This window comes from Rattus rattus, chromosome 4 (genome assembly GCF_011064425.1).
Source record: "Rattus rattus isolate New Zealand chromosome 4, Rrattus_CSIRO_v1, whole genome shotgun sequence".
NCBI lineage: Eukaryota > Metazoa > Chordata > Mammalia > Rodentia > Muridae > Rattus > Rattus rattus.
In genome coordinates this window covers 164,946,585-164,969,999 of record NC_046157.1, presented here as the reverse complement: position 1 = coordinate 164,969,999, position 23,415 = coordinate 164,946,585, and the positions used below count along the sequence as shown (strand labels likewise).

At 54.6% G+C, this 23,415-nt stretch overlaps 2 protein-coding genes across 3 annotated transcripts in view; one reads left to right on the top strand and one right to left on the bottom strand.

The window, feature by feature from the left end:
* Positions 1-13,802, top strand: part of Kif1a (kinesin family member 1A) — an 84,568-nt gene extending 70,766 nt beyond the window's left edge. Inside the window, exons 34-45 of one of the 2 annotated variants that reach the window (XM_032901664.1) lie at positions 2,326-2,349; positions 3,446-3,560; positions 4,473-4,606; positions 5,648-5,709; positions 6,063-6,208; positions 6,615-6,815; positions 7,340-7,417; positions 7,832-7,956; positions 8,569-8,721; positions 9,294-9,486; positions 10,272-10,390; positions 10,830-13,802. In XM_032901664.1, coding sequence (XP_032757555.1) covers positions 2,326-2,349; positions 3,446-3,560; positions 4,473-4,606; positions 5,648-5,709; positions 6,063-6,208; positions 6,615-6,815; positions 7,340-7,417; positions 7,832-7,956; positions 8,569-8,721; positions 9,294-9,486; positions 10,272-10,390; positions 10,830-10,872 — 1,393 coding nt within the window. In that variant the 3' untranslated portion in view covers positions 10,873-13,802. The remainder of the gene's footprint in view (positions 1-2,325; positions 2,350-3,445; positions 3,561-4,472; positions 4,607-5,647; positions 5,710-6,062; positions 6,209-6,614; positions 6,816-7,339; positions 7,418-7,831; positions 7,957-8,568; positions 8,722-9,293; positions 9,487-10,271; positions 10,391-10,829) is intronic. The other variant, XM_032901665.1, reaches the window with a different exon arrangement.
* Positions 13,803-16,843: 3,041 nt separating this feature from the next.
* Positions 16,844-21,631, bottom strand: LOC116899654 (aquaporin-12). The gene is made up of 3 exons (XM_032901662.1): positions 21,025-21,631; positions 19,630-19,746; positions 16,844-17,141 (listed from the first exon to the last, which is right to left on the bottom strand). The coding sequence occupies exons 1-3, from the start codon at positions 21,629-21,631 to the stop codon at positions 16,993-16,995; spliced, it is 873 nt and encodes a 290-aa protein (XP_032757553.1). The 3' UTR covers positions 16,844-16,992.
* Between the last annotated feature and the right edge of the window lie 1,784 nt (positions 21,632-23,415).

The following is a 23,415-nucleotide window of genomic DNA, read 5'->3' as shown; positions in this document are numbered from 1 at the left end:
AGTGCTCCACAGCACCCACTGTCCTCCCTGTGGACGACACTTACATAGTGAATCTGCAGTGCTCCCCACGTGGGTTGTCCTCCACCTGAGCACTGTGCTTGCTGTACCACAGGTCTGAATTCGGCTGTCCTGCTTGTAGGCAGCTGTGTCCCATGGGGAGAGAAGAGAACTACCCAGTAGATCTCCTGATGTCCCTCCAGGTCAAGTGACCAGTTGGAGGCGGGATGTTGGTGCCTGGAGGCTGTTCTATCCTTGGGCTCTGGCTATGGGAGCCTTGCTGGCTACTCTTCTGAGGACCCTGTGTTACCTGCCTCAGACTCTGCGTGGTGTAGACTAGCCACTTCACACCCTTTCCTTTAGAAGGGGGTCCGAGGAAGGCCATGTTATGGGGACACCAAGGGAGTGTGCCCAGCAGACGGGGGTGCAGGTGGCACCAGAGGGGCAGTAGCGAGAGCAGTTTGTGACGGGGCTTGGAGGGACTTTCCCTGTGCTAGGCCTGCTTGCTAAGCTGTATTTGAGGACGACGGACAGAAGAATGATAGCCAAGGCTGTTTGGGGTCCTCCGAAATTCTCTGCTCACAGGGAGACACCAGAGTTTCTAACTCAGTAGTCTGGGGTGATGGATGCTCAAGAATCCACATATTAACACGTTCCTGAGTGATATAGGGTTTTGGCTGTTTGGATTGCCTTGTGACCAGCCGCTATGGTCCACTAAGGGTTGGGAGACTTGCACTTGGAGAAGGCCTCTTGCTGTACAAAGGCCTCGTGTCACAAGACGCAGGAGGTGCATGGTATGCTCTGTCTCCTCTTCTGAAGCCATTAGTTCAGTCAACCCTGCTTAGTTCTACTGGAGGCTGCATCTCTACTCTTTTACATCCTGTGGATGCCTCACGATGGGGTTTAAATTTTGACCCAGGGGTGCTGGGGTACCCATCTCCAAACTGGCTAAATGTCAGACTTTAAGGAGTGAGAGGCTGTGTGGAGGGGGTACAGGCTTCCCCTGAGTACCTGGTGCTCAGTGATCCAAAGTGGATCCTGTGCCATGTGGGGTGAGCTTTCCCTGTGGCCTCCAAGGGCCTCCCTATTGTCCTTGACCTGGGCTCTCCTACATAGGCCACCTTAGCTTCTCTGAATTCTGCTTTTCTTTCTTTTGATTGATGGTAATTCATCACGGGTCCCACATAACAACATGCGTGTTTGGTGGGTCCCACAAAGGCAGCAGAACCCCCAGCTCACACACTCATGGGCAGGGTGACTTCCCTCAGCAGAGGCTTAAGGGACACAAGGAAGCTCCAGACCTTCCATTCATTTGGGGCATCAGAGTCTGTGTCCCATGAGCATGTAAATCATGGCTGGTAGCAAGTAGAGGCTAGTCACATGACCCGTGTATGTAGCCTACTGCAAGGGACAGCAGATGACCTCCAAGGCCAGTAACCAACCATCATTTGGAAGTGACTTGCAATGTGCTGTGTTGATCCTGGATCCTGTTTTGGTTGGCCACCTAGCCACTGGAAGACAGTACAATGTTTGGAAAGATTCAGTCCTGCCAGAGAAAATGCTGCAGACGGAGTCATGCCCACCTCAAATAGGCACCGCTCGTTCAAGCCCTCAAAGATATGCCGGCATGCTGGGCTTTGCAGAGGCCTCCAAGCACTCAAGGGCCAATTTTGTTTGCTCTCACTTGGGCCTGAACTAAGGCCACCTTAAGCCCTGCTGGCAGAAACCACTGAATTTCCAGTAGTACCCCCAAGATGAGCTCTGAGACCACACTGGTCTGGCCAGACTTATTCCTCTGCGTGTTCCACTCAGGGCAGAGAGGCAAGGATAAGTCTGGGGCTCAGTCCCCTGTGGGGGAGATTAAGCTGGGAAGGCCATACTCTTTCCAAGGACATGGGGGGTGTCTGTCTACACAAACACGCATGCGTGCACCATTCAGGAACTTGAGGTCACTTCAGAGACTTCGAAGGCAAAGGATGGTAGATATAAGCACAAAGTCCAAGCAAGACGTGACAGGGCTGGTCTATGACATCATTGCAATGGTGACACTGGCTCCAAGATGTCCCATGCCAACCCCATGCGCTCCTCAGTCACGTGTTAGCTCCTTGGTTCCGAAGGTCACCTTGTTGAAGTACAAGGGGACCGGGCAGAGATACATAGCTGACCCTTGTGGTCACAGCAGGAAGCAACCTCGTGAGGATATGGGGTACCTGTCGGGCCGGGCTGGGGCTCCAGGGGTTCCCTCAGCAGCTGTGCTGGCCATGGAAGGCCTGTTCTGACGTCTCGCTCTCTTCTGTGTGTGTGCGTGTGTCCTGGCTGCGCCCTTAGCGTTTCCTTCGGAAATGACACTAGGTACAGGCACCATTACCTCCTGCCCTCGCTTGCTCCATCCCGTCTATCCGTCCCTTCCCCTTCTCCTCCAGTGCTGCCTGCTCTTTACCCTGTTCTGGTTCCCCGCTGTCTCCACTTGACTTAGACCTCTCCTTAGTGATATGTGTCTGACAGTGGCCCTGTCCAGCCTGCTTTGTACCATGTCCCTGACCCATTGACCCCACACCCTATTCCCTGGACAGTGTCATACAGGAAGAAAGGCAGCACCAGCCAATCTCTCACATGGCCAGGCACCTCGGGGAGCCTACTGGTGCTCTAAAGGCCTGGCCATGAGGTAGCGGGAGAGTGCTGCCACCTGGCCTGTGAACTGTGTGTCTGTGAGGATGCTTGGAGGGAATGGGACTGGGGAGTGGCTATGCTACGAACTGGGGCAAATTCCCTCCCGGGGAACCCTGGGTATTTAAAGTAAATGAAGCATACTGTCACACAGCAGCCATCTTCCAGCGCAGGGGCCTACTGGGATTGTGGTACAGGAGTCCTCCCACGGTAGATGCAGAGTCCAGGGCTCCTGGTAGCTACCCTGAACTCTTCTGGGAAAATCTGGGCCCTGCTGACACCCCAGCTGTTGGTAGGGACAGAGGAAAGATCCTGAGGTTGCTGTCCCCCCGTGGAACCGCTCTCCGGAGCCCACGAGATGCTGCAGCTCAGAGGCTGCTGTTTCCACTCCAAGCATCCTCCCCCAGGGCCTTTCCCTGGTAGCTGTAGTCTTAATGGAAGGGGTGGGCTGAGGAGGGCTTGGCCAACTCGGGGAGATCCCTGGCGATGCCTCCTTGCTCAGACTTTGAGACTAGGGCACCTCCCTCTCTTCCTCTGCCTTCCCCCCAGTCCACACTGGAGCAGAGGAAGCTGGAGCTGCCAGGCAATGGCCCCATAGTGGCCCCTACTTGGTCTCCGGTCTGAGTGAGGAGGGGTCTGCCCCTTCTTGGCGCCACCCAAGTTTCCCAACCCTTGGCTCCAGTAATCTCCCTGAAGTTCTCCCCTCTCTCTGTCTGCATGTTCCCGTTCCCACTGAGAGCATCCCCACACGTTGCCTTTTACCTTGTCTGCTTTCTTCTAGGACCTTCTACCAGTTTGAGGCAGCCTGGGACAGTTCCATGCATAACTCCCTCCTGCTGAATCGAGTCACCCCTTACCGGGAGAAAATCTACATGACACTCTCTGCCTACATTGAGGCAAGATACCGACATCCTCCACACCTCGTATAGCTTGAGGGGCTTGCAAAGCGACATTGAGGTCCATGGAGATCCATTGAGGCCCTTCTCAGAGAAAGCTTCAAGCCCTTGAATAGACCCATATGCTTTTAGTGCAGTGCTTGAGACTAGCGCACACCTATATCTGTAGGGTGTGGATTTCAGCTTTGAGACTAGAGGATGGCTACACCATCACCAATATCCCGGAAAAGGCAAAAATAGAAGCCATTCACTGCCCTGCCTACCCTCAGAACTGCACTCACCAGGCCATGGACAGATGTGGGCTGTGGCCCTTCTCTGAGGCACAGGGATAGACTGGAATGTGCCTCTGTCTGGACACAGTAGTAAAGGAGAGGTCGAGAAGGTGGGAGCCAGGCCGCCTATAGGGCGCCACTTCTCCACAGAGCCAGATCACACGCTAGATAACAAACGGGGGCTGCCTCAGGAGCAGCCTGGGAAATGCTAGCAGGGCCCTGACCCCATACTCAGGGCATATCGGCTGCAAAATGCCTACTGTGCGCAGATGAAGGTTAGCAAGCATCCCCAAAAAGGAATTCATATTCAAGTGTGCGCATAACCAAGTGCTGCCTTGATCTGCCAGAAGACTTCGGGCTGTACCCTCGGTTTATGGTTCCATAGCCCGGGGGTGAGGGGTACGTCTAGTGCCCTGCAGATCCTTACTAATCTCTGTCTTCAGCAGTGGGGTGAGAGGAGCAGAACCCTGGCTCCCTCCCCTGGGAATCTACTCAGGGTCAGGAGCAGGCGATAGCAGCCTCCAGGGAGTAGCTCTCGTATCCCACTGAAGATAGGGATGGATGGGCATTGAGCCAGGTTGAGCTAAGGCCCGGGCACTCTGGACCACTCTATGCCCATGACCTCTGTCGTGTCCTGCAGATGGAGAACTGCACCCAGCCAGCTGTCATCACTAAGGACTTCTGCATGGTTTTCTACTCTCGTGACGCCAAGCTGCCCGCCTCACGCTCCATTCGCAACCTGTTTGGCAGTGGGAGCCTGCGGGCCACAGAAGGGTGAGCTCACTAGAGGGGGTAGAGGAAGGGGGTCTGTACATTAAAGATGGGGATTCGCCAAGGGAGTAGGAGAGGACTACCTCCTCATACCCTGAACATATGGAGAACTATGGTGGACTCAAATGCAGCCTTGGATGTCCCCCCACAGCAGAATGTCACTCTTTTGTATAGAAACCCTTAACTTCATAGCACAGACTGATAGAGTGAGGGCTAACCTACCATCGAGGTCCCTGCCTCAGTTGCCCCTGCTGGTCAGTGGAGAGAATGGGAACACTCGTCATGTCAAGCAGGCATGAGGGGACCCTCTATTCTCCATGGGAAGTGGAAAGGCCTACAGACACCAACCTCCCCATGGGTGCCCTGTCCCCTACCCCACCCCAGGAATCCCTGCCCTTAGGATTGCTTGGAGCACATAGGAGAAGCAGGATGAGTGTATGCGGGTAGGGTGGGTAGTGGAGGACTATGGACAGAGCTTCAAGTGAGATGTGAGTTAAGTGGCTTTGCGGGTCCCTGGACCCATCCTCCTCCGTTCTTGTCATTTCCTGTACCTTCAGTGGTAGGGACTGGGCTAGAGCCACGGGAGCTGTGAGGCCCTCTGCAACTCAGGGCAGGTCACTAATCTACCACATGGAGCCATTGTCTAGGCCACACTGGGCATAACCAAAAGGAAGGACGCAGTGGCCAGTGAGGTCTGTTTCTATGAGAGGGTTGTGTTGTGACCTTGGTGGAACTGGCGTCACAGGAATAGGACAGCCTCTCTGTGAGATGTGAGGACTGCTGGGGACTGATAGTGTCTGCTGCTGAGGAACTGGCAAATGTGTTCATGCCTTTGGGTGCCCCAACTCCCCAAGGACCTCCAGCTTCCAGATGGGCCATTTAGTTCACAAGGCTGAGGTCTGGCATAGGGACTGCAGCTCAGGATATGACACACCACGAGATCTGTGCCCAGACTGAGTCAGCCAGCGGTGCGCCGTCGTCCCTAGTCTGTCTGTCCTCATAGCTGTGCCTAGTAATGGTGTGTCCCCTCCCTCTGTCCCTCAGCAACCGTGTGACTGGTGTGTATGAGCTCAGCCTTTGCCATGTGGCCGATGCAGGCAGCCCAGGTAAGAGACTTTCCTGATTCCTCTCTGCTGGGGCAGGAGTCGGGGCCCTGGGATGCCTGGCTTCCTTAGCCTCTGCTCCCCTTGACCTCTGCTAAGTTAGGAACTTTACCTGCAAAGTACAGGTAGTTTCCCTCCAGTCTCCAAGGCATCCTCAGATGGGAGGGCAGAGAGGAGTCAAGTTTGCTGGCTGCTGCAACCACCTATGCCATAGTCCCATGGGAGAGGGACTGTTAGCTTCTTATGTGTAAGGTGTCCTGTGGCCCCAGGGTGGACCAAGGCCCTGGGGAGCCAACCTGTGCCTCCAGCCTTGACATCTGTTGTCAGTGCTAGCGAGCGTGTCAATCCCCACACAGGCATGCAGCGCCGCCGCCGGCGGGTGCTGGACACATCAGTAGCCTACGTCCGTGGTGAGGAGAACCTGGCTGGCTGGAGGCCCCGGAGTGACAGCCTGATCCTAGACCACCAGTGGGAGCTGGAGAAACTGAGCCTCTTACAGGAGGTGAGTGTGGGAGCCACCGAGGACCAAAAGGCCCAGGGCAGCAGGACTAGACCAGTGCGACCATCCAACCGTGACCCAGAATGAAGCCATTTAGCTGGGTCCAGCCAGGGAAGCCACCCCCTGGAGCTGGCACAGCTTGTCTAGCCACAGGGCGTATGTGGGGAGCAGGATAACAGAGGCATAGACCCCTGCTGCTCGCTAAAGGACCCGTGAGCGTAACGGGGATGCCGGCTATGAGGGAGAACACACGGGTTGCCTGGGACTTCTGAGTCCTGCCAGCAGTGTGTCCCTCACCAGCCATAACCAGGCACAGCAGACCTTCTCATACTTTACCGGAGGACCTTGCTTTCTGTGCCTGGTAGCCAGCCCTGGCTGGTACCCTCACTCACCTTGGTTGTCCCGGTAGGTGGAAAAGACCAGGCACTACCTGCTCCTACGGGAGAAGCTGGAGACCACACAGCGGCCTGCGCCTGAGGTGCTGTCGCCAGCTTCCAGTGAGGACTCTGAGTCCCGTAGCTCTTCAGGTGCCTCTTCGCCGTTGTCAGCCGAGGGTCAGCCGTCACCTCTGGAGGTTCCCAATGAGAGGCAGAGGGAGCTGGCCGTCAAGGTAGGTTGGGCGGGTGAGCTGATGTGACCATGGCTTCGTCTTCACAGGCCCTGGTCATTTCGGGGTGACCCAGGGGCCCAGCCCGGTCTGTGGCCAGCTCCAGTCAGAGTTGCTAGAATCTGGAGTGGGGAGGAGTAGGGACCAGTTAGTCCCCTGCCTGCCACCTCACCCCACTTTACTCTCCTTAGAAGCCTCAGCTTGAGGCCTTTTGTAGGCTCCTCCCCAGGTGTGACTTGTCATCCTTTGGTTCCCTGAACTGCTGGGGAGCCAGCTCACTGTCTCTATTCAGAGCTAGCCCCTCTTGTTGCTATCCAGGCCACCAGGGGAGGCCTCGTGTCTTCCGGTGATGCTAATTCATAGCCTTCCTAGGAGCGCAGGGTAGGAGTTCTCTAGTTTGCGTACAGGTTCTGTCCCCTCAACCTGCCGTTTTTCATCATCTCCTGTCTGAGCATGTCTGGGGCAGGGTGGATGGTGGCCCCATGCTGCCACCGGTGCAGGGATGACCATGTGTTCTCTGTCCACAGTGCTTACGACTCCTCATGCACACGTTCAACAGGGAGTACACCCACAGCCACGTCTGTATCAGCGCCAGCGAGAGCAAGGTAGGTGAGGCCTCTGGTTGCCAATGGCCAAGGGCAAGGCCTGGTGAGATAACCCTCAGAGGTGAATAGCTGGTTTCCCTAGGGTTGGAATCTGAGGAGACCGGGGTGCGAATGAGAGCTTGACCCAACCTAGTGCAGACCACGTGGTGGTTCCCAGGCTCTATCTCCTGCTCTCCTCCCATACCCTTAACACTATATATATCCTGGAACCCCGATCCTGCAGGCCTCTACCCCCGCCCACCCCCAGCGTCTCATGCCTCACCCCCTATAGCCTCTGAAGGGGAATTCACCTGGGTCAGGGCAGTCTGAACCCTGGTAGGAACAGTCATGGCTAGGTGGGAGTGTGTGTGAGAGAAACCCCATCCTCCTGGAGGCCCAGAGACCCACCTGAGGAAGACTTTCTGTCTCCTCCAGCTCTCAGAGATGTCTGTCACCCTGATGCGGGACCCATCCATGTCTCCTCTGGGTGCGGCTACGCTCACTCCCTCCTCCACTTGCCCCTCTCTGATTGAAGGACGCTATGGTGCCACTGATGTGAGGTGAGCGAGATCCGTACTACTGGGGAAGCTTCTAGCACCTTAAAGCCAATTGGCAATAGCTTCTGGGACTCAGGAATGGAGAAATAGGGTTAAGGGGACTATGGGCCCTGCACGAAAAGGTAGGGCATGGCAGAGGAATGTGTTGGCCTTCTTGAAGTCCCTCTGTCCATCTAGCTCAAGCAGGGGCACCGAGCTCCCTCTTTCTCAGCTAGCACAATAAAAGATACATTAGTGAATAACCCCCCAGAAAAGGTAGCAGGGCTCCTAAAATACTCAGTGAGCCGCCACTGGTGATACGGGAGAGGAAGGGAAGGTGTGTGAGCTTTTACACAGGACAGAGGTTGGAGAGCATCCTGGAGGAGGGAGTGGTGTCTCCCCAGCAATGGAAATCCTGCCCTAGCTGCACGCTGTACCACAAGCCGCTGTGGAGACTTCTCATTCACTCCAGCAGCCCTGGAGCGAGGTAGACTCTGTGAGACCCAGGAACTCCTCCTGTGGACATAGCCAAACAGTCCCTGGACTTTCCCCCAGCAGCTGTTAGGAGGGCATTACCAGGGAACACCAGTCCCTTGAAGAGCCCTGGCAGAAGGCAGAGTCACTTTCTATTTCTAGGACCCCCCAACCTTGCTCCCGGCCCGCCAGCCCAGAGCCCGAGCTCCTTCCAGAACTTGACTCCAAGAAGACTCCCTCCCCTGTTCGGGCAACAGAGACAGAGAAGGAGCCCCAGAGACTGCTGGTCCCTGATATCCAAGAGATCCGAGTCAGGTATGCAAGGTCCCTACAAGTTGTCTTGCCCAAGGCACTGACTCAGTAGTCCTCTGCAAGCAAACGGTGCCTTAGACGTGTGGGAACCAGCTCCTTGCAGCTGGTTGAAGGGAAGATTCTCCAGGCCATGTGAAAGGAGGCTACAGTACCCACCGGGTTTTACCTGAATCAGAAGTATTCTAGCAATAGGCAACCAGCCCTGGCCTGTGTACAGAGCTTGGTGTCTGGGGGCCCCTCACCCATGTATGAGGCAGGCAGGCTCCTGTGACCCTCTCGCACAAAACCGGTAACAACCAGAGAGTAGAGGGCAGGTGAGTGAGGCAGAGATGGGGACCCAGTGGACACTGGACTCTCAGACTTTTTAACTTTTTTCCTCCCAAATCTCCCCACTGAAAATTGGAGGCTTGTCCCAGATGTGAGATGGTGGTTCTGTCAGCCACCCCTCCATTCCTGGTCTTCCTTCTTGAGGTTCTAACACAGAGTTGTAGAGTGTGAGTCTCCCTTTGTTGGTTCCCCTACCCCAACTGACTGCCCAGGGTTCCTGAGCCAACAGATGTGCCTTTGCCTCACAGCCCAATCGTCTCCAAGAAGGGATACTTGCACTTCCTGGAGCCACACACAGCTGGCTGGGCCAAGCGCTTCGTGGTGGTGAGGCGTCCCTACGCCTACATGTACAACAGTGACAAGGACACAGTGGAGAGATTTGTGCTCAACCTCTCCACAGCCCAGGTGGAGTACAGCGAGGACCAGCAGGCCATGCTCAAGGTGCGGTCAGGGCCCATCTCGGAAGTACTGAGTCCTCCGGGGAGGTGCTCCCTGTTCTCTGTTAGGCTATAGCCCCTGCCTGTCCCTGTCTCAGCCACAGCAGGGCATCTAGGAACGGCTCTTGGTAATGGCAAGAATTGCCGTTCATCCGTGCCATTGCCAACACCCATCCTAGGGTTCCCAAAGGCCCTGGGAGGTTGGCAGAACCTTATAGCTCCTACAAGCTTTCTTGCCCAAGGCACTGCCTCATAGTTCTCTGCAAGCAAACGGTGCCTTAGACATGTGGGAGCCAGCTCCTTGCAGCTGGTTGAAGGGAAGATTCTCCAGGCCATGTGGAAGGAGCCTACAGTACCCACTGGATTTTATTCCCTGTGTAGAGCGAGAGAGCGCTATATGACCCTAGTTGCTATGCACACCCATCACAGACGGCAGAGATGAAAAGGGCACTTCATCCAGGGTCCCAGGCAAGAGTGAGAGCCCACGGAAGTCAGACTCGTTTCCAGGGGTTACAGAGCAGCACAAACATAGGACATAGGAAACAAGTCTCCTGACCTTGGAGGCTTCCAGAATGGGATGGAGCTGCCATCCTTGTGTGGTCAGGAAGGGGGTTGTGTTTTACAGAGAAGCTTGCCTCCCACCCCACCTCACCCTGGGGTGCCGTGCTGTGGCAGGTTAGACCTCTCTCCCACCTACCCACTCTTGCAACTTTCCAAAAGCGTTCTTTCTTAGTGGTGGCAGTGGCCATGTGGCCAAAGCACCTTGTCACCAGCAGCTTCCCTCTACAGACACCCAACACGTTCGCTGTGTGCACGGAGCACCGAGGCATCCTGCTGCAGGCCAATAGTGACAAGGACATGCACGACTGGCTGTATGCCTTCAACCCACTCCTGGCTGGGACCATTCGGTATGGACTGGGCGGGGAGGTGGACACAACCACCGGGAGACCTAGCAGATGCCTACTCCTCCAGGGCACTGGAGCACATAGGGCTCCATGTTCTTGGGGCCGGGACATTCTTGGGCATGTGTACCTGCTTGTGTTCATTACTGCTCATGTAATAAGTCAGCTGAATGCAGACTCCTGTGAATGAGTCTTACCCCTTCCACGTCATAGACTTGATGAAGGACCATGGGGGGAGGGGGAGATAAGGTGCCCCCCAAGGGCCATGGGAGGGAGGTTAAGGTGTCCCTCAAAGGCACTGATGTATTCAATATTGAGTTGCTACAAGTCTAAGGGGATCAAGGAAGACGCAGGACTATGGTATGGTCTGGAGGTCTGCTGAGCTGCCTCTGGTCAACTCTTGGCTCTGACTACAGCTTCTCCCCTTCCCACTCCACCCTTGCAGGTCCAAGCTCTCCCGAAGGAGATCTGCGCAGATGCGGGTCTGAGCCGAAAGCCTTCCGGACTTCCAGTGGCCCAGACCACTCCCCCGTCCTTACCATCTGTTCTGTCATCTGCCATTCAGCCCTTCCCCCACCAGGGGACACCTGTGCTGGGCCCAGCAACCCCACCTCTGGCGGGAGGCCTATACCACATGACGAATTGTGCTCCCCCCCGGAGGTTGTGCGTGTTGTGGTTTCTTCCAAAATTGCTCTGGTGGGAAGTTCGGAATGCCAGGAAGGTCAGAGGGCACGAGACCCAGGGTATTGCCGCTGTTCTAATATTTTTCTAAGCATAGACGGACTTATAATTAATATACATTAGTTAGTGGCGTTGAAACAGTCCTCTGAGACATTAACTATAAGACTGTGTTCTGTTTATAAGTATTTATTTCTAATGCCTCCAGGTAGGGCTGTAAGGTTCATGTGGGGCTACTTTCCCCTCTCCCACCCCCACCCCTACCCCCACCCCCAGCCTGGCCCTGTTGGTTGCCACCTGTATCTCCAGTCTACTAGGGGCAGAGGGAGGGAGGGATGTGAACAAGCCACGGCCTAGCATAGGGAAGCTCTGTCCTGGCCCGTTTGTCTGAGATGAACCTAGTACAGTATGTGTGTGAGGGGTTCTGCAAATCCCGAAACTTACTTAGTTCAGAAAGCGTTGTGAGCTACTTCTGAGGGAACGGTTCCCAAAATGGAGCAATAAGGGTGGTGTGGGCAGCTTCACCTCAGAATGAGGAGGATCAGGTGAGGTGTATGGTCAACCCTCGCAAGGCAGACTGGCTCCAGCTGAGCTGTGTCCAGGCTATTGGGTAGGCGGCCATGTTTACACACGGCTGTGGGTGACAGAGACCATGGGTGTTCAGAATGGGGTCTCTGACTGTAGCCTCGGTGTCGATGAGCAGAGGAATGAATATGTAGCTCTGGAAAGGTTCTGTGATCAGTGATCTGCCCCGGGTGTGGCATTCCTGTAAATCTCAGCAAGAGAACTCAGTGAATGATGTATGTCCATCAAGCAGATGAGGGTGACCTGCGGTGGTCTTGGTAAAGGGACCCTTCTGCACCTTGTGCGCTTGGGGAATTTTCATGCCATGTCCATTTGGAAAGCCAGAAACCAAACCTGAAGTCCCCAGGGCCTATCAGGAGCAGTTACACTCAGCATCCAGCTATTCCAAGGTTCTCCCTCCACCTTGGTCAGCCCCTCCCCCCTCTAGATCAACTGATGGGTCTAAGTTCCCCATCATCTCAAGCTGTCTCCACATGGCACTGACATGACCTGGATACTCTTGAGACCAATGCTCACAGCATCTCTACAGTCTGGATGGTCGTAGAAGGTTCTGGCTTCAAAGGTCCCTTGGCACAGTTATCAAGGGTCCTGTCCTTCATCCAAGTATCAAGATTCAGGGGAGTGGCAGGGCTCATACTGGAAGTAGTGTGTGCACCTGCCATCCAGTGTGAGCCCAGCGGAAACTGAGAATTCACCCATCACTGGGGTCAGGTGCCATATGGGTGGCCACCGTCACCCCCAGGGCTTGAGGTAAGAGTCAATAGCATCAAGTGTCAGGAGACCCTATCTATGAAGTGCAGAATAAGACTTATTTCCAAGAATACAAATCAAGGTTAAACCCAGACTAGAAACCAGGTGACCTGAGCTGTCTACGGTGGACCTTGGAGGCAGAAGGCTGAGATCACAAAGTGGAGAGAAGACAGCTGTGTTCAGAAACTCACTCTGGTGCTCACGACCTATTCAAAGGAGGGAAGGAGCGAGTTGCTTCAATGTCTTGGTTCCCGAGGGCCACGGAGCCACACAGCCCCCAGCAGGCAGAGAGGCAGTCAGGCCTGCCACGCTCGCTCAGGTCAGCCAACCTGAAGCTGAGGCCTTGGAAGAGTCGGGCTCCACCCAGCAGGTGGGTGTCTGAGGCCAGCCAACCTACAGAGCACCTGTGCCTGGGTCGGGTTGTAGAAAGGTTGGGAGGTGTAGTGCCCACCCTGCCCCCATTCGGGGGCCATTCCATCTTGGCCCAGTGTTGTCCTGGCATTGTCTAGGGAACCAAGATGGGCTCTCGGCTTTTGTGGGTGGTCCTGAGTCAGAAACCAGTAACCAGAACTGATGGACCGAGAGATCCGTCTACAGCTCAGGAAACCTGATTTCTTCATGCCCTCCTTGCCCCAAATTACCTGTATATCACATCAGCGGAAGGTCATTTGTCCAACATCTGTGATGGGGAGGGATGACACGGGGACTAGGGATACTAAGTCTTCCTAGCTGGGGTCTCTGTTTCCTGCTTGGTACAGAGGGTGAGATGGATCCGGAAAACCACCTCCACAGACAGTTTGGTGTTGATACTTGATGTTGCCCAGGCTGGGACCTCAACTTAGTTTGGAATAATAATCATCTTTCCTGGAGAGGGAGGGGCTGTTTCTGCCTCCTACCAACACCTTATTCAACACACAACACACACACACACACACACAGCTGTTGTAAATGGCTTCCTCTATCCTGGTCCCTGGAGGACCCTTAACTATCTTCAGATTACTGAATGTGGCTGATGTTACAGATGTGAACAAGACTAAGATGTTGGTCCCCTGCTCCACCCAGCATGTGGACCTCAAAAGACATTCCTCTACCCCTGGGACTGGAGCAAGGCAGTCCCCCAGGATGGACAGATATGGCTGACCTGAGTCTCTCCTTGAGCCTGGACCTCCTGTAGTTTGTCTATACCGAGGGGCCCCTGCAACTCAAGAGGCTGTTTCCCTGACCTGTACATAAGTGGTTGCTGTGGGCGCCCCCTGGCCCTGTGTCATAACCACCTGACGTAATGACTAGTATCCTGCTGTTTACAACTGAGTGTTAGCTGTAGGCTCCTGTACTGTTTGTGTGCACTTAGGGCTCTGTCCAATTAAGAAATAAATGTGGCTCTCATGCAACACACATCCATTCACTATGTCTCTTGTCTGTTGTCTGCAGCCGGAAAATGCGCACAGGGGCCTGTACCCAAACAGAGATGGTACTGGCTCCCCAGAGGGGAGGGAGGGGAGGGGTGGCTTCTTAGGGGACCAAGAGGCAGGCAGTGGGGAGGTGTTGAAAGATGCAAGGTGCCAGCTCTGAGGCCACCTACTTCCCTCAGTACCGATCGAACCTATTCCAGGTAGCCCTACCTGTGTGCACCATCACTGTATGCTACTCACTCCGTTCCCCAGCAGCCTTTTGGGGTATGGTCCCTTGGAATCTCTGGCCCACAGGGTTTGTGCAGGTTTCAGGGTCCCAGAACTTCCTAAGGTGCTAATATGAGTCTCTCCCGGGGCCCTGGGGGTTCATGGGTATCTAATGAGTCTTGAGGGTTTCAAGAAAATGGATACACAATCCAAAGAATAGCAACAAGTCAAGAGCCCAGGGGTCATCGCTTTTCCTCACATTCGTAGGTGACTGGCTAATGCAGAGCTGCAGTTTCTGGGCAGAAATAAAAAAGTGAGCGTATGGTTGGTTGAACTTTGTTTCCGAGAAATGCTGATCCTGTAGGAATTTGGATTTCTGCCAAGTGGCCTCTTTATATTTTTTTAAGTGGAGTTTTGTCTTATTTAACCCTTCGAGAGAGAGGACAGTCCATTTGGCTTCTATTTTGTCGTGGAGGATGGGATCCCAATGTGCTGCAAGTGATAGTTGGTTACTTCCGAAGGACACAGCCTGGGACCCTAGGAGAGCAGATGTGTCCTGGCGTCTCCTGTGGTGCCACTCTCTGGCTGTTGGTGGTACTGCAGTAAGTGGCAGGTGGGACTGCGTAGGTCTCTTGCTGCTGTGGGTGTTTTGGGTACTACTCAGACCTGGTAGGTTTGAGGCGTCTGGGCTTTGGAGACCAAGAAGAATCAGAAGGCCGGGGCTACCCTTGCATCCACTCCTCAACTGTGGATAGGTTGCCGTGCTGTTTTCTAACTTTGAGTTCATTTGGCTTGGCCAGCCTGCGAGTGTCCCAAAGTGATGAGGATCTTGCTGGATCCCTCTCCGGTGCTCCAAAACTGTCATCCAAATTCCCAGAGATGCAACATGACCCTGGGACACTCAGGATCTGGAAAGCTGCACTGTGACTTGGTTACTCCACACTGAGCGGGGCTAACTTGAGGTCACCTGGCCTCAAGATTAAGGGGTGTTTTCATAGATTGGGGCTCGCCAGGGTCTGGAGTCGTCTCAGGGCAAGGGCACATTCACAGAAAACCACAAAAACAAATAAACGAACAAACAGAAAATCAAAACACTAAATAGTAGGGAGGCTGTGTCCCTCCTCCTGGTCCCTCAGATGTTGAAAGTCCCATCTTAGCACCCAGAAGGGAGAAGCCCTGTGGACGGCTCTCACTGGGGTGGAGGACCACACAGGCTGAGCACTCGGCCGCCCAGCTCAGCCGTTTCCCAAGCTCAGACACCACCATCCTGATCCCACGCGTCTGCGGAGGCTGTGGGGTTGGACAGTCCTCAAAGACAGCCAGGTGTATTGCCCATGGCCACATGGCTCCCTCCAGATTCCTTCAGGCTGCTTCTCTGCCCCGCACCCCTTATCTATCCCCTTTCCCCACACAGAACAAATCAGTGTTTCTCTTGCCTATTCCAAACAGATTTTCAGAAGAGGGGAGAGAGGAAGTGAAATTGCTCTGGCCAACATGTGTGAGGGTGTTTTTTGTGGGTTTTGCTAGAAATAGATTTTCCACACACAAAAAAAATGCATTTTATTTTGTCGACAAATCGGTCTAGAGCATTTTAGAGACTTCTCAACGTGTCACTTCAAAGAAGTACCATAGTGAAAACGGTCAGTTTTCAACAGTATTAGAAACAATAGCGGGTCGAACATCCATGCACTCCACTGAAAATTGTGTGTGGATACCACCCTGTGTGTGTGTGTGTGTGTGTGTGTGTGTGTACATGTATACAAGCATGTGCATACAACACTCACACAGCTTCCAGAATGGCTCCAAGTTATCCTGTCACCATGACAGCCCAGATACACTTGACCTTACATCCTCCCTGCACATCAGTGTTATCTCCTCGCTCTGCACATCTGGCCCAGGTCCTGCTGCATCGTGGAATAGGAATGTGACCCTGACACTTCGATCACAGCAGGATTCTTGTCCTAGCCATCTGTGCAGGCCCTGAGGACCCCAGGCTGCTGGCCTCCCAGGGTCCATTGTGGCTGTGAGGAGCTGTCTTGCTTCCCGGATGCCTGCTCTGCTTCTGATGAAGCAACTATGACACAGCCCCCAGCCCTGACGCATCTACAAAGTCCTGCAGGATGCAGGCAGCGCCCGCATCCCCATCCAGTGTAGGCAAACTGCCCCATGTCACCACTTCTGTGCTCCTCAAGCCAAAGGCCGTACAGAGCTGGCTCCCCAGTCCCTTCCAGTGACCATCACCCATTCCCAGGTTAGTCACGCCAACCCAGGGGGAAAGGATAGGGGTTTTAGACAGGCAGTTCTGCCGGGATGTGTAGGCAGAGAGGCCTTTAGAGAAGGTGAAGGGACAGGCATGAAGGCCCTGGAAGGATCTTCCTTCTCCTCAATGTGACCTCACCTGTATCCAGGAAACCCAGACAGTCCCCTTGCTCTGTCCTCTCGTCCTATCCCACCACAGAGGGACACCTGGGATAAGGTTTGGCCTAGCTTTAGAGAATAAATAGTCATTGTCCTAAGGGAAGGAAACTTTCACAGATAGCAGTGCACTGTGCCGTGTGCCCAGCTCACACCTCTGAAACATTCAATGATGTCTCCACCGCTGGTATCCTTGGGGTTCCTGGAAAATCAGGCCTCTCTTGACTGGGGACTCCCAGGCATGTACCGGGTATCTAGGCCCAGGTTGTCGAACCGTGGGTTTTTGCCAGTCTCTGTGGTCTTGCCTTTTATTATCACTCTGTAAACATGAGTTAGGGAAGAACGTGCAGTAGGGGGAAAGGACCACACCTGCCGTTCCAGAAGCTTCCTTCAGGCGAGGGAGACAGGCGGGTGGGTCTTAACAATGGTTTATTGGCAAATGACTTTGTGGAGGGGAGACCAGAAGACTCAGGAGGTGACTGAAGCTTCAGTGAGCAAGGCAGCTCATCCAGATCCCCAGTGGCTGCTGCCCTAGTACCCATAGGCCACAGCCCTTTACCACTACTCCCCTTTGAGCATCTTGGTATCCACAGAACCTGGGGACGGCTTCACCCTAGGGGTTCGGTATTTGCTTTTCTGCCGGTAGAACAGATTTCTCTCGAAAAAGCGTGGGAGGTGGCCCTGATGGAGTAGGACAGCCAGGATCATCCCTGCAAGAGATGGGGTCAGGTCGGAGAGCATCCTGAACAGCCCAGGCCCTCCCTGTAGGCTCCTACTTGCGTTCTTTCTGGCCACACCCCTTCCCTGGTCCTATCCCTTAGCGCTCAGCTGCCAAGAGCCCAGGGAGCACCCATGGGAGGTTAGTATATTTCTAGATTATGCTCTGGGGACCCAGGACTCAGGATGCCTCACGGAAATGTCCCACGCCATTTTCCAGTTCTATACTGCAGTCTCTCTTTTAGGTTGCCTCAGGGTGTGGCATTGTGGGCAGGCCTGCTTTCAGGTCATGGCCTGACTTGTTCCCACTCCACTGCTGGCCTTAGTCACCCCCTGAAGCAGATGTGGTATTCTGGGTCCAGAGACAGAGAGGGCCCCTGCTCAGGGGCTTCCAAGCAGCAAGGAGCACCAGCACACAGTAGCTTGCAGCTTTTGCCCAGCAGAGGGCGCTGCCTCACAACAGCCTCGTTCTTAATAGTAAGTCATTCTCCTCTCCCTCTCCCTCCCCTCTCCCTCTCCCTCCCTCTCCTCTCCCTCTCCCTCTCCCTCTCCCTCTCCCTCTCTCTCCCTCTCCCTGTTCTTCTCCCTTTCCCTCCCGCCCTCTCCTCCCCCTCTCCCCCCTTCTCCCTCCCTCCCCCTCCCTCCCCGCCTCTCTCTGGTGATTTGATCTCAGTTCCTCACACATGAGTAACAAAAGCATTTTACAACACAGAGCCACCTCTCCAGCTCCTCAACGCTGATTTCTAACTAAACTCCACAAACTTGTTTTTTTGTTGGTGACCTCCAGATGAAGATGGTTCCTGGAGCCAGGCATGGTGGTACATGCCTATCATTCTGTCGCACCAGGCAGGAGGGTCACAAGTGCAGGCTGACCAGGTCAGAAGTAAACCCCACATCATGAAGGATAAGCATGGGGGTGACCTACTCAAATGTTACGCTAAAAATTGAAATATTGGGGCTGAAGAGGTGGCTCAGCCCATAAGGTGTTTGTCTCATAAGTACAAGACCTGAGTTTGATCTCTAGCGCCTATGTATAAAAAGCCAGGTAGAGTGATGCTTTAATTCCAGCACTCAGGAGACAGAGGCAGGCAGACCTCTGTGAGTTCAAGGCCAACCTGATCTACATAAAGAGTTCTAGGACAGCCTGGGCTATAAGGAGAGACCTGGCTCCAAGCTACCTTGTCCAAAATCAATGCACAATGGCACATATTTGGAGTCGCAGTGCTTGGGAGGAAGAGGCAAGAGGTTCTTTGGGGCTTGCTGGCCAAACAACCTTGCCTAATCAGAGAGCTCTCTCTCCAACAACAACAACAACAACAGCGGTGAATGGTGCCTGATGAATGACTCCCAGGGTTGACCTCCAGCTTCCACAGGCATGTGCACCCACATAAATACTCACGTATGTGAACACATGCACACATATGCACATACACTTGCAAAAAAAACCAAAAAAACAACTGAAGCTGTAAAATCACAGAGGAGCCCTGCAGGACAAGGGAACAAGGGGACAAACAAGAAGCAGTCTGCAGAAGAGTGGCCCATGGGGCAGAGAGAGAGAGAGGCTCCTCTTTCCTCTCGCATTCCGAGAACCCAGGTTGCAGATTGCGAGAACACCTCAGTCATCACCCCAAGCTTGTGTCGGTGGGGAGAGCTGGGGCTTCCATCTCCATTCCCCTCGAGCTGCTGCTCTGTTCTGGTCCGGCCAAGTGTAGCCCTGGAAGGAGTGGAAACCTTCCAAGGTTCCAGTGGACCTCAGTCATCTGGGGTCATGGTCAGTGTGGGGAAGCCTAGTGCCTAGACCCAGTGCCAGAGAGGTGTGTCCTTTGCCTAGGTCGAAACTGCCAAAACCCCAGAATTGGCCAGGTCCTGGAGCTATACCTTTCTCTGACTCACTCCGGCCTGGGGACTTTACTGCTATTTCTCTTTCAAACCTTGGGTGCCTGGAGGGGGTCCTCTCTGTACTTCAAGGAGTCACGGGGCAGACCTCCTAGGAGCAGCAGACCCTGAGCACCCAGGTCTACAGCCCCGAAGGGCATGAGATCCTCCAAGCATGGCCTATGCGTCCCAGAGGCTCCATGGTACCAGCACACAGCAGGACGGCTTTAACTGGGTATGTGAAGATGCACTGGGAGGGGAGCCCCAGACACAAGGGAACCTACTGCAGCCTTCTCCCTATGCAGAGTCCTCAGAGGGTCCAACTCTCCATACCCCACTCTCCACCTAACACTCCCCCCTCCTCTGTGGCAGTCCAAGTGGAGACACGCCCATTTTAGTCACTTCCTCCAACTGCCCATACTGCAGAGATTAAGAGAACAGATCTGAAACCCTGGTTCACCCCACCCCACCCCCACTAAGACCCCAGGGAGCTAGGAAGGATGACCCCATTGTGAGTCTGCAGCCAGTGATCTCCTGGGTGTCTGTGTCTGTGTTTGCCCTCTGCCCATGAACACTACCCAGGCCGGCCTTGTTCCCACTGCTTACCTGCCACAGGACCCAGGCAGTACACGTGGGCATACTCCAGCAAGGTGTTCCCAGAACAGTGGAAGGTGACAGAGGCAGCCAGGGCAGGATTGAAGAAGGCAGATGTGTAGGGCCCAGCTGTGGAGAGAAGCATGGGATTCTCTCGGACTAGCTCTGCCTGAGGCTGCCGGACGGAACCAGCCCCCGAGATCACAGCACTAGATGCGGGACTGGGATCTTGGCACTGGGGACTTTGGAACGGCTGTTCTCCCTGTTGTATGTGAATGGTCCCAGAGAAACAAGGCTGGTTCCACCAAGGCCAGAGGTCACAGGAGAGGCGATTGCACTAAAACCAGTGACAGTGACAGAGATGTCACTTGCAGGCCTTGGGAGAACTGTAGAGGAGTCAGCAGCTAAGTGGCCATGGAAGAGAAGCGGAGGTGAGGGGAGCAGCTGAGGCAGCCACTGTCTTTCAGGCCATGCCAGGAAGCTGGGCAAAAGCACTGGGCAGGCAGATGGGAGCCTGAGCCTCGGGGACCTAGACCTGGGTGCCCGGCCCAGGCAGCTCTGCTGTGGGAGTTGGGAACCCTGGTTGGTAGGGTAGGACACAGCCGCTCCTGTTCATTCTGCTGGAAATCACCACCCTCCTGTGTTCTCTGTACAGCTGGCCTCAGTTTATCCCATCACAGCCAGGTGCTGGAGGTCCTTCCCTCGGTCTTCCTAGTACCAGTCACCAAGTCCTGGGCTCGGTCAGCTCAGCACTGACTTGTGCCGTTTCTGCTTTCTGGGCTCTTGGCTTCTTGGAACAAAAGGGAAACCTTTGCTCTTGCATAACGCAGCATCTGCAGTGGCCATGGCTCTGAGGAGCAGCTAGCCGATAGCCTTACAGTGCTCCCTGATCTGGGATCATCATATCTAGGGGTGCCTCCCTCGAGGTGGATCCCTGGGCTGACGAGACCTGGGAAACAAAATCAGAGCTGGGCCCAGAGCAGCCCCTAGAAGAGCACGAGGGACCAAAAGGGCCCAGTCAAGATGCCAGCCTGTCCAGGGTGGAAATCACAGGCATGAGAGGCTGGTGCTGTTTTGCAATGGAGTGAGGAAGGGGCAAGGACCAGAGATGAAAGAACTTCAAGGCTTGCTGCTCTTTCTGGGGTGTTGGAGGAGCACGCGAGGCCAGAGTACAGCCAGGACCCAGTTTTGAAACTTGTAGCTGCTCCAACTGCCTCAGCTGTAGCGAACCTGACAGCTGGGAATCGGGGACGGGTATACGGTACAGGTACCCCCTACACACAACCCCAGGTCTAGCCTTCCAGCCCCTATCGTCCTGGGAGGGGCCCAATCTCCGAGGGCTTGTGGGCCCCTTGGTCAGCGGGGTTAGGGTCCTGCTCCGTCTAGCAGAGAGGGGAGAGAGTTTACCTGTGTAGGCCATGGCCGTGACCAGCAGGGCCAGGGCAGGTGCCCTGTAGACAAGAAGGCTGCGCTGCAGGTGGAGGAGGCTCAGGTGGAAGAAGAAGGTGCAGGCGCCCTCCACCAGCGTGCCCTGCAGCACGGATGTCCGCAGGGTGGAGCTGCAGTGTACAGCCATGAGGCTCTGCAGCAAGTGTAGTTCGCTGAGCTCCCAGGTCCAGCAGCGCTGGGTCAGGGCACAGGCGGCCTGCGCGCCCAGCACCTGGGCCAACAGTTTCAGCAGAGTACTGGGCAGCGACGCCTCCACCATGAGGAACTCCTGCAAGGCCACAGTGGGGTTGGCAGAGGCCCCGTCAAAGGTGACCCCATGCACTAGGAAAAGCAGGAACACCAGGGTCAGCAACAGGTCGGGCCCGAAACCCCCAGCCCAGGGGCCGAGCTCCACCAGCACTCGCATCTCTAGGCAACAGGCGGCCAGCTGGGCTGCACCCACTGCCTCCCGGGCAAAACTGGCATAGGTACCTGCTGGGAGCAGGGCTTTAGATGCCCTCCTAGCCACCTCACAGATGGCACAGGTAGCAAAAAAGAAAGAGAGGGACACATTCAGACTGGCCATCAGTCTGGGTTCTACAAGGAGCAAGGTGACAGATGTGTGGGAGACTGGCTGGCCCCACAGCCCAAGGACAGAGGAGCTGTAAGAGATTGCACTTGGCGACTGGGAACACCACACCTGTGCCCCTTACAACTGACGCCATTGGTCACAATGCCAAGTGCTGCAAGGAACACCCACAGAGGACCTGCCCGGCTTGGTGTCCTCCCGCCCTGCTCTGGCTTCCCTCTCTCACCAGCCAGGGGCACTGCAGACAAACCGTTTTCTTCAAAGCCACCACGGGGTCTGTGACTTATACCCAGGCTCCTGGCACCAGGACAACACCTCCAACATCTGCATTGTACCCCAACCTGGCCCCTCATCTCTCTGCAACTGGGCAATGTCCCCTCTGGGGGGGGGCGGGGCTTCGATCTGAGAGCACACTGGGTCCCTTACTCCTGGAAATAGCCAACAAATATTTGCCATACTGGGATCTGCTAAATAGATCAGGTCTGTTCCTGTCCGCAACCCCTAGAGAACCAGGGCCCTAGCAGGAGCTCTGGGCTGCAGGACACTAAGCCTACAGATGAGCTGTGGGCCACTTCACTGTATCTTTTGTTCTTCTGCCTGGCTGTGTACATCAAACAAAACGCATTTTAAAGGCTTTGAGGTAGTGTTTGTAGGTTGATGTCAAGGTGACATGTGATTGGACAGTAGAGAGTGGGATGGGGACAAAGTTTTTGTAAAGCAGGAGAGAGGAGGAAAGAGAGAGATCATGATGGAGTCCATGGAGGGGGATGGCTCAGATTTAGGTGAACCAGACTGATTTTTGTCTTGTCTAGGTGGGCGGTTTATATCTTTATCAATTGGCAGTGAATGTATTGTGTGGATGAATTGTGGATTGAGAATTTAACATGTAAATCTAATTACGAGTTTCTGGAACTTTGATTTACCGGGCTAAAGAGGACGGTGTGTGAAAGAAATGTGTGGCTGAGAGGCAGTTGGGGCGTGAGGATCTGGTTCTGGAGTGAGAACACGCAGGGCCCACAGAATGAGATGAGTGTGTATGTGTGTGTGTGGGGGAGGGGGGTGGTAACTACCCCTTAGGGAACTGTTTGTAGAGGGCAGCTAAAAGGGAGACTGCTGGAAGAGGGTGGCTTGTGGACCGCGTGGCAGAGTAGCAGCCAGAGCCAGTGGATCCGTCTCGTGGGAACTGATAGAAAACGTTTGTCTTAGTTAGGGTTTTATTGCTGTGAAGAGACACCATGATCAACGTAAGTTTGTAAAGGACAACCTTTAATTGGGGCTGGCTTACAGGTTCAGAGGTTCAGTCCATTATCATCAAGGTGGGAGCATGGCAGCATCCAGGAGGAGCTGAGAGTTCTGCATCTTCATCCAAAGGAAGCTAGAAACAGACTGGCATCCTCAGGCAACTAGGAGGAGGGTCTCCAAGCCCACCCCACAGTGACACACTTTCTCCAACAAGGCCACACCTTCTAATAGTGCCACTCCCTGGGCCAAGCATATGCAAATCATCACTACGTTCCTTTCTAATTTTTACCACCAACAAGTGTTTAGCAAAACGATTAGCTGAGAGAAGCATTACTGTTTCCTTCAGACCCCAGAATGTGTCAGGCCAGGATGAAGACCTGCGACACTTGTTCAGGGAGAATGCCCCGCACAGCACCCTGCCCCTTCACTGGATACAGACACATAGGAGGTACGTTCCTGAGGTCATATGGTGGGTGGTGGCTCTCAAGACTAGAGGAATGAGAAGAGTGGGGACACTATGGGGACTGTGGTCCCCCTGT

Bases quoted from the DNA above. Each gene is read 5' to 3' on its own strand.
- LOC116899654 (XM_032901662.1), bottom strand. From the start codon at position 21,631: ATGGCCAGTCTGAATGTGTCCCTCTCTTTCTTTTTTGCTACCTGTGCC. The intron at 19,747-21,024 runs GTAAACTCTCTC...TTCTCTCCACAG, and splicing joins CACGGCCATGGCCTACACAG to CTGGGCCCTACACATCTGCC. The intron at 17,142-19,629 runs GTAAGCAGTGGG...CATCTCTTGCAG, and splicing joins CTGCCTGGGTCCTGTGGCAG to GGATGATCCTGGCTGTCCTA.